Genomic DNA, 14,596 nt, shown 5'->3' with positions numbered 1-14,596 from the left:
GAGACCGCATGTCTCAACTACTGAAGTCCATGCGCATAGAGCTTGTGCTCCGCAACAAGAGAAGCCTCTGCGATGAGAAGCCCGTGCACCGCAACGAGGAGTAGCCCCCAATCGCCGCAACTAGAGAAAGCCCGTGCGCAGCAACATAGATCCAACGCAGCCAAAAATAAAATAAATAAATTTATTTAAAAAAAAAGAAAAAAGGTAAAGTGTAAAAGAGAATGATCTCTTTTGTGTAAAAAATTTAAATACCTAGAGATATAAGAACGTATGTTGGTATATGCATATATTTTTTTTTCTGGGAGCACTCAGAAAAAAATTCATTTTGTTCTGTTTGAATTTCATAACTGTGAATATTTTGTTGTTATTTTGTTTTGATGTCAATAGGGGTTACTGAGCTGTAAAATTTGGGGCCATTTTTAGTTTTCTTTGTATTTCTTTGTATAAAAACAAAACCAACACACATTACTAAAACAAAATAGATCAGAGAGGGAGTAAGTTGCCCTGGGGTCACACAGCTTGTCAGAACTCAAGAGTCTCGACAGCTGCACTAGCAGCCTCATAAACCTCTATGCATGTTATAAAAGTGAGAGAAAAAAGTCTGGAAACGACAGAGTTGCCCACATTTTGTAGATTTACATCTTTCCTTAGTTCTTAAGACAAAGACTGGTCTCCAGGGCAAAAAAGTCCCCAGCACTGCGGTTCCTCTGGCCAGAAAGAACCAAGAGGGCATCTATCAGACCCTTAGTCTCCATTTTCAAAGCTTAAAAACCACAAAAGGAACTTGGGAAATGCACTGTAATAATGCACCCGTGTCTATTTACAACAGCATCTCCAGGGGACTGAGTATGTTTCATCTTGCTAAGACAAATGATACTTTATCTTTTTTTTTCAGTTTGTTCATTTTGTCAATGTGATGTGGAACCCCCGTGCACACACACGAAAATGACCCAATGTGAGCTGCTCTGACCCAAGCTGAATTGGGTTCTCTCTCCTCTTCCCCTGGGATATCTTAAGAAACCTCTCCACCTCCTTCAAGCGATCTGAAAGCCATGGTCTAATCCACTAACCGCTAGTCCTTATAACACTCCCAGGAGGATGAAGGAGACATGACCCTCCCCATTTTACAGATGGGAAAATTGAGGCTTTAAGAGGACAGGATAAGAACCCATCCCACCACCCACACCCGGAGCTCAGGGAGGACAATGAAGCTCAGAAGAGCATCAGGGTTAAAATGGTGGCTCCGGGGGAGCCAAGGTAGCAAGAGCTGGCCAAGGGGCTTGGCCATGACGGAGACCCCACCCTTAAATGCCCAGTACCTAGGCCCAGCGTGCACAGGAAGGCACAGGTTACCTGGGTGGTGTCCACAGTGGCAACTCTGGTCTGCAGTACAGCCTCCGGCTCGATCTTCTTCCTGATAGCCAGGCTGCTGACTGTCATGGTTTCCGTTTTCACAGGCTGTAGGCAGATGAGGGAAGAACACTCTGTATCTCAAGCCCCGGCACGACTCCTACTCACAGGCAACTGCAGCGCGGGGTCAGCAGGCTATCTCCCACCACTGCCGCTGACCAAGTCTCCAGAGGGGGTCGAAGGCCAGGGCCAAAGAGGCCTGGTATGATGTCACAGACAAACAGCCCAAGAGGGGAGCCAGAACCACCAGCAGCGCCAGGACAGCCTGCCCATGACCCTGCCACCATACCACCTCATGGTGGCTGCATGCTGGGTTTCAGGCTACCATTAAGAGAACATTCACCATTCAATTAACATGCTCTATGCCGTGCCACACACTCAGCATTTTCCTGATAATACGTAGTCCTGAATGACTTCAATGGTTATGCCACCACCTCCCAGCTGCTTTCTCTGAACTGTTCTTTAGAGTAGGAGTCACACCTGGAGGCCCGGGGGGGGCCAGGCAGGAGATGTCAACGAGTGAAGCAGGCTTGTTGAGGACCGGGGTGAACTGGAGAGCACATGGGGTCCACTCAGGTTTGGCCTGAGTGACCGAATCATCTGATTTTTGTTTTTTAATGATATAAAAAAAAAATCCCTGGATTTTATATTCAGTGTCCTGATTTTTAAATCAAAGTCAAAGAAAACACATCTGCTAGCCAGATTTGGCCCAGGGCCACCAGTTTCCCACGCCTCCTCTAGAAGTCTTATGTTAAATGATTAGTTTCTTCTGAGTCCTCCATAGAACCTAGTTCATGGCTATACACACAGCAGGTGCTAACATATGTGAGCCGAATAAATGAATGAAAGTTAGCTTGTTGGGAGGGTGGTTAAGAGGGGATTCTTCTAGATGGTTGTAACTCGGAGATCTAGCCGTTCATTCAGTTAATCATTAGTGCCTGGAACGTACAAGCTTAGTGGAGCTGCCACCTGGTAGGAAAGCAGACCTGTCAGCCAGTAACCTGACTACTTGTGATACCGCTGGAAGCAGAAGCATTGCAGAGCGAGGGGGCGGAGCAGGGAGCAACACTTCTGCCCAGGGTTGTCAGGAAAGCGTTTGCTAGGTGCTATCTGAACTTGGCCCTGGAACGTGACAAGTTTGCAAGGCAGAGAAAGGGAGGAGACACATTCTCCAGAGGGTATAGCATGGAGTGAAAGCCCAGAGTAGACGAGCTCCTGTTTCAATGCCTGGAACGTGGGAGGGAGCTGGGGCTGGAAGAGGTGGGAGAGCGAAGGAAAAATGTGATCGAAGATCCTCTGAAAGAAGGACAGGGAGCAGAGACGCCCAGACGCAGTCTACCCGTGTCCCCCCCAGGTGATGACGGTTCCTCTTCTCTAAGAGTTTCCACCACTACCCCAAGACCCCAGGCCCTGGGGAGGGGAGCCAGGGCCGCGATCAGAAAACACCATCTGGCTTTCAGAGCAGGCGGCAGGCGCCCCCGTGAGTCCACAAGCACACGGTCTCTGCAGGTGCCATGCAACACAGACAGGGGGAGGAGGAGTCGCGTAGGACCAGACTGCCTGTCATCACTTGACCTCAGGCAAGAGACGGGGTCACAGGGTTAAAGCGCCCAGGAGTGCACGTTAGGGGTAAACCGAGCTGCCGAACATGCGAGCACAGAACCATGCTGTTCTGCGGAGGGGCGGTCATGCAACACGGAACAGAGCTTCAGGCTGGTGGCTCAGTCTTCTCACACATGGCCCAGGGCCCTCTGAACATGCAGTGCCCGGTGGGCCCGGGTCCCGATGATGCTCCACTGTACCTCGAACTGGGGCATATCCGGGGTGGAGCAGGCCCGTCGGTCTGGGCTGTCCTCGATGCCCCCAGACTCGTCATCCTGGCTCGGGCCCCGTTTGTTGAGATCCCGGGAGAACACCAGGCCCTCGGTTTCTGAGTCACTTTTGTCTCGGTCAAGCTCAGGCAGGCTGCGGGAGAAGTCTTCGAAGGCGCTGCCGTGGTAGTCGCCGATGACCGTGAAGTCAACCTCGGCCTCCAGGCTGGACGTGGAGCTGACCGTGATGCTGGAGCACTTCCGCTCAATGGCCAGGTGGTTGTCCTTCAGGAACACCGCGTCCCTCTCCTGGTCCTGGTCCTCGTCTCCCGTGTCACTCTCTGGGGCCCTGGGCCGTGGCGGTTTGACTTTCTCCTCGGAGCCCTCCCTCAGCCCTGCTCTCTATGGCCAGGTAAAATCAAAGGAATGGGGGTGTGGGATGTGGGGAGAGAGAGAGAGAAGGAGAGAAATCAAGATGGTGAATGACAGAAGAAATCTCGGGGCCATTCGATGCCCCAAATGGAAGAGGAGGTCAGGAAAAGAAAAACACCCCCGGAAAGGTTCTTTGACACCATAATAAGGTTAAAAAAAAAAAAAAAAAGAACACTTCTCAAGAGCGAGGACACTCCTTTCCGAGGGTCTCCGGCTGACGGCAGAAGCAAGTACAAAGCAAACATCCTGCCAGTTGGTCCTGGACAGGAGGCCCCATCCAAGGTTTGGATCTGGGAGCTTATCAGAAGCGGCACTGCGCACAAGGCAGGGATGGGAGCCCGGACCCCAGGCCCATCCGTGCAGGCGGACATCAAGGAGGCAAAAACCAAGGAGGGAGACCCAGGGATTCAGGACCACCCAGGACAGGGAGGCAGAGAGGCTGGAGCCAAGAGCTTTGAGGAACAAAGAGGAAGCCAACACGGTTTGTCAATTCCACTGAGTCTCCGTGGGAGGGGTCAGCATCGTCTAGAGGGAGGAGCAACACCGGGTAATTCGTGGGAGCTGGGCGCTACATCACTTCAACCCTGAGCTCCGTGAGTGGAGGTTCTGCTCCCATCAGTGTAATTGACAACAGCAGGCCAAGGAAGTGCTGGAGGGGGACCAGCAACTCTTGTCCGACATACATACCTCTCAACTGGCCTGTCAGGGATTAAACACCACACACATTTTTGGCTGTTTTACGACATTCTTTTTTAAGACCAATCTAAGCCCCACCAAATATTTTTAAAGTGCTTGGCTTCAGGCTCCAGAGACTCGGTGCACTTAGAGATTCACTTGCTAGACAAGCCTCCCTTTAGCCAGCTTCCGGAAGGTTGAGAGGTGTGAGGACTCATTCCAGACAAGCCAGAGTTGAGCTGCCACAAGAGGCGCTGCCAGAGCAGGTGGGGATCTAAGGCAGCGATGCACCCTGGCCAGGCGAAGATGACCAGGTCATCAGGGCACCGAGGGGCTGCAGAGACCTGCGGGCCTGAGGGGCTGGTGAATCTCAGGTGCCCCCCCTTTCCTGGGGGATTCGCTGCTAAGCTGGTAACGTGCTTCTCTTGCCTGACCGCGTCTCCGGATTTGTTCTGGATTAGAGAAGACAGTTAGTCTTAAGGAGGCAGAAAGGAACTTGGCACTAGGACCGAGAGGGAGCCGTAAGTGAAGGATGGAAACCTCTGGACTGTCAGCTTCCCCAAGGCAGGAGCACCAGGGAAGGGAAAGGATGAAGGAAGATCGTTGGACAAGCCAAGCAAAACGGTAGGAACCCAGCAGGTGCGGGCAGCAAGGCAAAGCAAATGTGTAGTTTGCTGGAAGCGGTGCCACTTTCTCCACCGGCGCTGTGTGACCCTCCAGGGAACCAGGTCACACCAAAAGCCGAGGGTCTGTGTGGCTAAGCTAACATGGGCCAAGCAGATGAACCCGTCATTCCGCCTGGGCTACGCTCAGGCCCGTTTAGGGAAAAGAACTCATAGGGATGGACAAGCAGCCTCTGGTGGCAGTAATGACGAGGGGCCACAGAAACATGCTTTTAAAGAACTACGCGGCATGCGGTCAGCTCCCGGGCTGGGGGCAGCATGGGGGCGGGGGCTCACGTGGCCAGTTCCCCCAGTAGCTTCCTCCAGTGTAGTTTCGCAGCCTGGACTGGGGGACACGAGCTCGACGTCCATGCATCCTTCCCGGGGGGATGGGGTAGAAATGCCCTCCCAGAAGTGTCTGGTAGCTGGCGGCATCATGGAGGAATGTGTGGCTTTGGGGGCAGCAAAGTCCTCTGGGAGCTGAAACTGAGCAAATCCCAGGTCTAAACGCCTACTCCGCTGTTGCTCGACCTGCCCCACAGAGGCCTCCGAAGGCAACTCATTTGCAAAGGCCCTGGTTTCACCCTGACTCGCCCAGCGAGTTTCAGCTCCGTGGGTCTCAAAGATCCGAATCTTGTTGGCCACAGAGGTCTTGCTAATGTCTTCCAGGGAGCCCTCTTGACCCCCAGCCTGGAAAGAGGTCATCTCCTTTTGCTTCCCTGAAGGGAACCGCAACCCCTGGGCTTCTTCAGGGACAACTCTGGGCTTCCTGCTGGCGATGGGAGGGGCCCTGCGCTCACCTCCGTCTGGGGTCACAGCCAGCCCTACTCGGTCCTTGGGCTCCGGGCTCTCTTTAGGAGGATGGGAATGTTTGAGAAATATGGGGGACTGTTCTCCAAAGCGGTCCCTGAGCTGCACAGGCTCCCCCGACCCATAAGGGGCTGGGCTTGAAGAAGCTTCCTCTGGAGATGTCTGAGCCGCAAAGGGACGGGGCGAGGTTGGGAGGGGGGTGATCACCTCCTCCATCTGAAGAAATGCTGGGGCCTTGCTGTCCTCTGTCACAGGTTCTCCTGTTTGGGTGTGAACTGGTCCCCTCTCTCTGGGCAGGAAGTTGCCTCTGTCCGGCTTGGCTGGCTTCCTGACATCGCTAGGAGGGATGGCCCACGGAAGGACACAGGCCTGGCGGTCTGGACGCATGCCCCCTCCTCTGTGAGGTAAGTGGTTCCATTCTCCTGGGGGACTTTTCTCAGCCTTTCCCATCAGATCTCCACTCTGGGGGGCCTCTTCCTCTGCAGCTACTGAGGATGCTGGGTGGGTAGACTCTCCTTCCACCTCCCACCGGGCTTCGTACTCAGCAAACATCAGCCCTGGAGAAGGTCCCTTTCCGAGCTGCTTGACAAAGACCTCCAGGTCCTCTGGTCCTTGGTTGCTGGGGGGCCCCGCCCCTCCCTCTGAGGAAGCTGAGTGGGCTTCACCCTCGTGGTGCTTGTTTCTGCCGACAGCGGCAGTAGAGCCCCATGGGCCTGAGGAGTCCAGCTCTGAGCTCTCCGTGAGCTCCTCCGACAGCTTCCGCCTGCTCTCGCAGCCAGGTGGGGCATCTAAGTGCTCTTCTCTCTCCTCCAGGGCCGGAGGGAGGACTTGGTCTTCAGACTCTTTCTCTCCATAGTTTAAATAGAAGCTTCTCTCTGCAAAGGAAGTGTCGGTTTCATCGCTCGAGTCGGCTCTGGCTTCTGTGTAGGCTGGGTCCAGCAGAAACGACCGGAGTCCTCCCGTGTCGGAGGCTGGAGAGGGGACATCCACCTCTGCAGGGCCAGTGGCCGGGGCGGCGGGTCTTCCGCAAGCCTGGAACTCCTCCCACTTCTGCCTTAGCTCCGCCGGGCCCTCCAGCTGATCCCTGGAGGCCCGCTGCTTCCTGATGGTTGCCTCCCCAGGGTCCACCCTGAACCAGGAGCCCTCTGGGAGCGTTCCTGCCAGCGTGCGGCCTGCAGCCAGAGAAGCCCCTCCTGGGCCTTCCCTGACCCAGGGGCTTTCCTCCCACACTGACTTGAAGCCTTCAGGGCTCGTGATCATTCTTCCTTGTCGCTGTGTGTTTGCTCCTTTGGCTCCCACCTTTTCTTCTGTGGCCATTTGAAAGGTGAACTTGTCCACCAGGACGTCTACCTTGGAGAGTCTGCCGTCAGCAAGCATGTCTGCGAGGCCTGCCTCCCTTTCTTCCTGCTGTGTGGCGGTCACTTTTAGGAGACTGAGTTCTTCTGGCCTAATGTACTCTCTTTCTATAAATACCCAATGCTCTGAACCCTGCGTTTTAATTGGAGCAAGAAGAGTTAACATGAAATATCAGGCACCTTAAGAATGGGTTCACTTTTTCCCTCCGCAAGAAGGGACCAAGGTCCACCTGCCCCCTTGGTCAAGGTCAGCTGGCTGGGGACAGGAAGGCAGGTCAGCCTCATCAAGGCTACTCTTCCCATCAAGGCACCCAACAAATTATCTACTGATGCCCTCAACCACCACCCTAACCGGGTAAAATGGGATGCGGTCTCATACCCTCCCCGTGTTAACCATCGGGGAATGGAAATCCACAGATGGTCCAGGACTCTTCCTCTTTTAATAATAAAGCTGCCAGTGTCAGAGGGGAAAGCAGCTTACATCACATGGAATCTTTGAAGGCTAGAGCCAAAAGAACTCCTAAGACTTCCTGCAGTCCAATCTCCTACTTGTGCAAATGGGTAAACTGAGGCCAAGAGAAGGTCAGTGACGTTTTCAAGGTCACAGTCAGTCGAGTCAGGAAAAGAATGCCTGAGAGCCTTGCTGACTTACAGCCAATGGAATATGGGTCCCAACTGCGATCTAATGTCGAGTTGTCGGGGAGGCACTGAGTTAAGTTTCACAGGCCACAGACTGAAATCGGACCTTTCTGCAAGCGCTAATTGGAAGCGCTAAAGAGATTAGACCAAAATATACCAAACGACCAGCTCTAGGGGTTAGTGCCAGTCGCTGCAATGGCTGAAACAGCTTGAACTCTGTGGGGTTCATTCCCAAAGAAACAAATACCAAGGCCTGTTCTTGGAGAATTCTAACAAAATCCACAGAAAAGACTGGAAGAGGACTGACCTGAACATATCATAGAAGGAAAAGATCTAAATATCCAAGCATCATCACTGGTCCAAAGCACTGAGAGTACCGCACTGTCAACCATCAACAAAACAGCCCTCTACCTCCCCTAGAGTTTTTCAAGCAACACTTAGGAGGGAAGGATAGACTTCTAGAATTGTTCAAAAAGCAAGAAGGCCAGGAATTCCCTGGTGGTCCAGTGGTTAGGACCCGGTGCTTTCACTGCCAGGGGCCCGAGTTTGATCCCTGGCTGGGGACCTAAGATCCTGCAAGCCGCGAGGTGCAAACAACAACCACCACGCAAGAAGGCTGATGGGATTTAAATCTTCTCGAAACTACAGAATACTTTCTTCACACAAAATCTTGATGGCAATCCAATATGTAACACAGATGCAGGGCCCCCCACGTGGAAGTTGGAGGCCTGGGCTGCCCTAGTGCCCCAAAGTGCCTCCCTCCTTTGAAACCACTGCTCTGACCCAAGTCCCTCATGGCACAGATGTGGAAACTGAGGGCTGGGGGAAGTAAGCACCGTGCCCAAGGTCAGAGAGTGAGCCAGTGGCAAAGGCAGGCCTAGAACCCGGTCTCTGATCCTGTGTCCTGTGAAAAGCTCCACGGTAAGATGTGCCGAAAACTGCTCCTGACTGCAGCAGGGGGCAGGTTCCCATGCGCTTGGGCTCCAATTCAGGTTATGACCTGGTGAGGAGTCTGTCAGATCCCAGAAGATCTGAAGGATTCTGAAGACTCAAGGGAGCATTATAAGCCCTCTGACCTCCCCCACCCCTCCCCCTGCTCCATTTTAGCAAAATCTCCATGATTGTCAGGGAATCAAACCTCATTAAGAGAATCCTGCCAACAGGAAAGAGAGAGAAAAGGAAGGGGGGGGGGGCCCAGACAAAATCTGCGTGGGTTTTGGAGATTCTACTTCAGGTTGTTAAGCTTTCAGGACAACAACACTGGAACCATCCCAGAGGGAAGAGTTTTGAGAACCTACAAAGCCTCCTTTCTCTTCTACTTGGGAAGCAGGCGCCTTTAGCTGCTCCCATTTCAGCTTGTACTGACACCATCAGCCTGGCAAGGATGGCCAAAGATGGTCCATGAGACCCCTTGTGGAACATTCCTGCCCACGTCTAACTAGAAACTAGTTTCTAGCAACCAGAAGCTTAGAAACTAGGTTGAGTGGGGTGGGAGCTGGCACAGAACAGAAAGTTTCTGCAGAAAGAAAAAGGGAAACATGTACTTATATTTAGTTACTATGTGCCAGGCAGTGTCAGCCCTTTGGAGAAGTTATTAACTTTAATCCAAATGGCGACCTGTGAAGCAGGTCCTGTTACCCTCATTTCAGAAGGGGAAACTGAGGCTCCCAGAGGGAAGAAGAGGCTCTGCATCTAACAAGTAAAAATCCTGAAGAGAGAAAGAGCCTGAACAAAGAGAGAAAAGCTTTGGCTCTCTGACCCAATTCACAGGATAAATGATGTCAGGGAAGCCGCCGGGCCATTCTTTCCACTGAGCCAGGGGACTTTCCGTGCCTGCTCAGAGCACCCCCTGCTGTCAGCTGGAGCCACTGCAGCAAGACTGGCCGCGAAACGGGAGCTGGGAGCTGGAGTGGGGCCAGTTCTGTTCCCACACAAGCTGACAGGAAGAAAATCTCCAGCCAGGATTCTGCTGACCCCGGGCTGTTCAGGGTCCACCTGGAGCTCCGGGTTACATTTTGGGCCCTGCTCTTTACAAGGGACCCCCAGAGGAAGGGGTCCAGGGCAAGGAGCCCTCTAGAACCCACGGGAGAAGCTGCGGAAGAAAGTGGGAGTTGGGGGGCAGGGGGGACGCTGAACTCTGAAGGGCCTTCCTGGAGGAGGATGCAGAGTGGGACTACAGGCGCCAGGGGGCAGAGCGAGGCCCACAGGCAGGTGACTCGGAAGGGCAGGTTATAATTCAATATGGAAACTTCCCAACACATGACTGAAGCAGACAAAATGGACTGCTGTTAAGAACAGGGAGAGCCCCCTTGTGGAACAGGCTGGACGGACAATTTTCAGGGATGCTGGTGAAGGGCGCACGTTGCCCTCCCAACCCTGCAACCCCCCAAGTTAGGGCACCTGTGCTTGGCTCTATGCGAATCTCTGTGCTCCAAGGCATCACTGCTTCCCTGACCTGGGGATGCTGTTGACTCCTGTCCAACTTCTCTCAAGAGTGCTCCTAGCTTTGTTTTTAATTTTACGTTTAGGAAAAATGCAGAGTAGAACTGTGATTTATGTTTTACCACTTACGCAGCTGACTCACGGCTCTCTTACAGTTTCAGGACGTTTCTAGCAGCTACAAAATTTTTCTCTGGGAATGGAGAACGGTATATGCCCTCATACACACTGTGCCAACAGAGCAGGGTTGGTTATCAGAGAGAAGGAATTTTCACCCAGATGATCAATCGGTCCCTTCCAATACCGACGGTCTATGAAGTCCCAGCAAAGAGGGAGGATGCAGCCCCCTGCTCCTGGGCCTGGATTCCACCCGGCATCCACGCAGGGGCACAGGAAGTTCCGCGGACCCTCGGCCTACTGCCATCCTGGGCAGAGAAGTGATGCTCTCCTCATTTAGAATGCTTGCCGGACCGACATCTGTACAACCCCAAGGATGCTCCCTGGTGAAACACACCCACTTTTGCCTGCCTGGGGACCCTGACAGACCCAAACTCCAAGGGGAGTTTAGAGAATGGAAGCAGGGGATGGAGGGGCTAATTAGTCACTGCTAGACCTTACTCAGGCTTCTGAACAGAGACAAGACCTCAGAGCAGAGGTATTTAGGTGCCATGATCCCTGATCCCAAGCTTAGCAGTCAGAACCTGCCTCCAGGTCACCTGCCTCAGCGGGACCTGAGAGGTCATTTCTACCTGCCCTTTTTAAGCCAGAGGCGACTCAGACCATTCCGTCTTCCTTGAATGGTTTCAGTCCTATCCTTCCTGAGAAACCATGGATGAGGGACGGGCTGGCCCATTATGGACCCTGGGACAGGGGACGCTCACTTGTCATAGCATGGGGCCAACATGAGCTACCCACTGCTCCCACCTGCAGGGCAGAGTCTGGCCCACCCCCTCAGCCCAGAGAAAGGGTTTTCTTAAGATTATTAGGGTGGTTCTGGGTGGGTGGGGAGGTGACGACAGTAACCTCAGGAGATGCTGCGAGGCTTTTCTGAGTGAACACTTCCAAGCCTGTGGCCGTCCCAGGCTCAGGTGCCAAGTCCTGCTGAGAGGTGTCCTGGGTCCTCTGGGACTGCAGGGGAGGCCCAGGGCCGGAGGAGAGGGGAAGAGGGAGGAAGGGAAGGAGAGACAGAGAGGGAGGGACAGAAAGCAGGAGAGAGACACACACACAGAGTCCGTGAATAGCCCAGCTTTGTAAATCCCGCATCTTTAGGTCAGGAAGGAGCCACGCCATGAGAGCCCATATTTGAATAAGGGATTCCAGTTACCATCAGCAGTGGCCCCAGGACTGTCCAGCACTTTCCAGTTTATAAAGTGATTTTATATCCATTATTTCACTCGACCTTCCCCACAGCACTGTGGAGTGGCAATTTTGGTCCCCTTTTAGATGGACTGACAAGGCAGTGAGGCTTCCAAGAAGTGATGTCACTCACCCAAGGACCCAGGCCAGTCCTTGGCGACAGCTCCTCTCATCTCCCAAATTTTCAAGAGCCTCTAAATGCCAGTGGGACCTGTAAGCCAGTTAAAAGGTCCATCGCTCCAAGGTGAGCTCCTGGACCAGACTTCTCTCCAGCAATGGACTACACTTCTTGCAGGGAGGCAGTAGGGGGGATGGGAGGTGGAACAGACTCCACCTTTTAATGAGACGCATCTTCTGGCAGTTCCAGCTATCACCAGCAGGTGGGGCACCCCCATGCCAGGCTGCTCAGAGCATCTCAGCTCCCCGGAGTCCAGCCCTCCAGGGCCCAGCCTTCCTTTCTCTGCTGGAGTCTGACCCCTTTGGAAGCCTCTACATCCACCTCACCAACTTCAGGACTGACTAGAGGCCACTCTGGTCAAGCGTCTCTCAGGGCAGGAGGAGGGGCGTGTGTAACTGGATCACTAGACCAGCCCCATGGCCCCATCCAGGGTCTTCAGTGTCTTGACTGTGCCAGCGGTGACCACAGAAGCCCTCAGTGGGTGAAGAGATTTGCCCTCCTTCCATGGCACCAGCCATAGAGGCCCCCATGGCATCCCTGACGTCGTGAATCACCAGCCAAGCAGCTACCACAGCAGCCTCGCTAGACAAGGCCCTGGTACCCGGCATGTTGAGGCCACGGGAGTGCTGATTCAATCAAAGGCTCACTTATTAGATCACAGCTGCATCATCAATTTTCAAAGCTCTAAAGGGCAGCACAGGCACAATTGACTGTCTCCTGAGCTTCATATGATTTGGTCTTGCTCCCAGGCAGCTGTGATTTAATAGCAAATACAGTGGCCTGGGACATAAGAACATTAGATTCTGGCCCGTCTTCTATCAGCTGTGACACTGATCAAGTCCTTCCCCTTCCTGAGCTTCCGTGCCCATGTGTAAAATGAGGACCTTGAGCCAACTGCGTTCCGAGGGTCCTTCCCAACTTTAAAAAGGATTCTGATTTGAAATTAGCCTTCTGTGGGAGAGTTCCAAGGCTCTCCACGTGAAACAATAAGTAACTCACATTGAGCATCTAGGTCTTCTGCTGCCCCCTCCATGTTTTATCTCATTGGATGCTCACAACAGTCCTGGGAACTAGGTGCTTTTATTATCTCTATCTAACGGAGGCTCAGAGGGGTTAAGTAACAAGCCCAGAGTCATCCAGCTAGCAGGCAGCAGGGCCGGAATTCAAACCCAGGCACTGTAAGGCTAGACCTCAGAAGGGTTTAGGACCAGGAAGCAGCAGCACTGGAGAGAAAACACCTAATATAAACGGGGGCTGGGCTTCCCTGGTGGCGCAGTGGTTGAGAGTCCGCCTGCCGACGCAGGGGACACGGGTTCGTGCCCCGGTCTGGGAAGATCCCACATGCCGCGGAGTGGCTGGGCCCGTGAGCCATGGCCGCTGAGCCTGCGCGTCCGGAGCCTGTTGCTCCGCAACGGGTGAGACCACAACAGTGAGAGGCCCACGTACCGCAAAAAACAAACAAACAAAACAAACAAACAAACAAAAAAAATGGGGGTAAAGAGTGCCAAGATTTAGCAGTGCTAAAAATACCAGCTTGGGATTATAAATACAGGAATTCTCAAGATCCTATCTTTTTCTTTTTCAATAAGAAAACACCCCATGCTTTCTACTCTGAAAGACAGGTCATGTGGGATCTTTTTCTGGAGCACCAGGAACAGCTCTGACTTTCCTAGAGGATCTGTTCCCTTCTGGTGGGCTCTGAGGATCTTCCTAGGAAGGAACCCTCCCACCATCTGTGTTTTCACAATAGGCACAAAAGGGTCTGGTTACTGGACAGAACTACCAGGATTCTTAAAATTTTGTGTGTGTGAGAATCACCTGGGGCACTTGTTTAAAATACTGATTCCAGGGCTCTACCTCCAAATACTCTGATTCAGTAGGTCTGAGTTGGGGCCCCAGAACCTGCATTTCTAACCAGCACCCTTTCCCCATTACACTCTGGCTGATGGAAGGGAAATACACCATGCTACGGTGAGTCTTCTGAGTTTTTCAAGGTGGTCCCTGGGGCCCAGGGTTCCAAGAGTGAGTGAATTTGTCTTCCTCAGCTTAACCTGCTGCCCTATCTCCATCACCACCTTACGCAGCAACGGGGCGTGGAGGGGGAGGGTAAGTCAGTACATAGCAACCTTCCCCACCGTCTTTACCCAAGGCCCCAGGTGAGGGGTTCGGGTGAGACCTACCTCGTTGACCTTCTCAGGGGTGCCCTTGGGGGAGGGGGAGGCGGGAGAGGAGGGTAGTCTGCGTTCCCGCTCCCAGTCTCGGTCCCGGTGGATCAGTTTGCTGTTGGGTTCCTTCAAGGTCCTCTTGAGCTCGTTGATGCTGGCCTGGTGCTTCAGCAAGACATCCTCTGGCTTGTCTAAGAACTGGGGTGTACAGAGAGGACAGTCAGGTATCAGAGGAACAGCTCCAAGAAGAGGATGCAAGGCGTGGTGAAAATGGTAATGGTCCCCATCAGCCCTACATCAGCAAGGTGATTCCCATCCACGGCCCTGTCTCACCCTCACAGCGTCCCATAAGCCAAGCAGGGCAGGGATGACTAGCCCCAACAGGTACACAAACCACTCAAGATTAAAGAGAAGAGCAAAAAGCACTTGAGGTTAAGAAGAGGAGACTTCTGGCCAAGTACCATCTTTTCTTCTCCCCTGCCTGGCTCCTGGTCTTGGAACACCTAAGTCAACCCAAATCCCACAGGTCTGGGTAAGTTCCCTTTAGTTTCACAAGGCGCAGAGGTGACTTCCCTCTGGTTACAACCAAAGCACAGTGAGAAATCACCAGTCCCGTTCACTGGGCTGCTCTGGCCCACTGCTTGGCCTCCTGGATCCTGGTGCC

General features: G+C 53.2%; 1 protein-coding gene across 1 annotated transcript in view; it reads right to left on the bottom strand.

Moving 5' to 3' along the window:
* EPB41L1 (erythrocyte membrane protein band 4.1 like 1) overlaps positions 1-14,596 on the bottom strand; it is a gene marked incomplete at its 5' end in the record, with an annotated part of 52,600 nt that overhangs the window by 14,580 nt on the left and 23,424 nt on the right. Inside the window, 3 exons of the mRNA XM_082856678.1 lie at positions 1,354-1,458; positions 3,213-3,623; positions 13,948-14,130. Of these exons, the coding sequence (XP_082712804.1) occupies positions 1,354-1,458; positions 3,213-3,623; positions 13,948-14,130 (699 nt within the window). The remainder of the gene's footprint in view (positions 1-1,353; positions 1,459-3,212; positions 3,624-13,947; positions 14,131-14,596) is intronic.

Source organism: Leucopleurus acutus (assembly GCF_964270905.1).
Source record: "Leucopleurus acutus genome assembly, chromosome: 16".
In the NCBI taxonomy this organism is placed as follows: Eukaryota; Metazoa; Chordata; class Mammalia; order Artiodactyla; family Delphinidae; genus Leucopleurus; species Leucopleurus acutus.
Note: the sequence above shows the minus strand (reverse complement) of the source record. Positions and strands in the feature narration are given on the sequence as shown.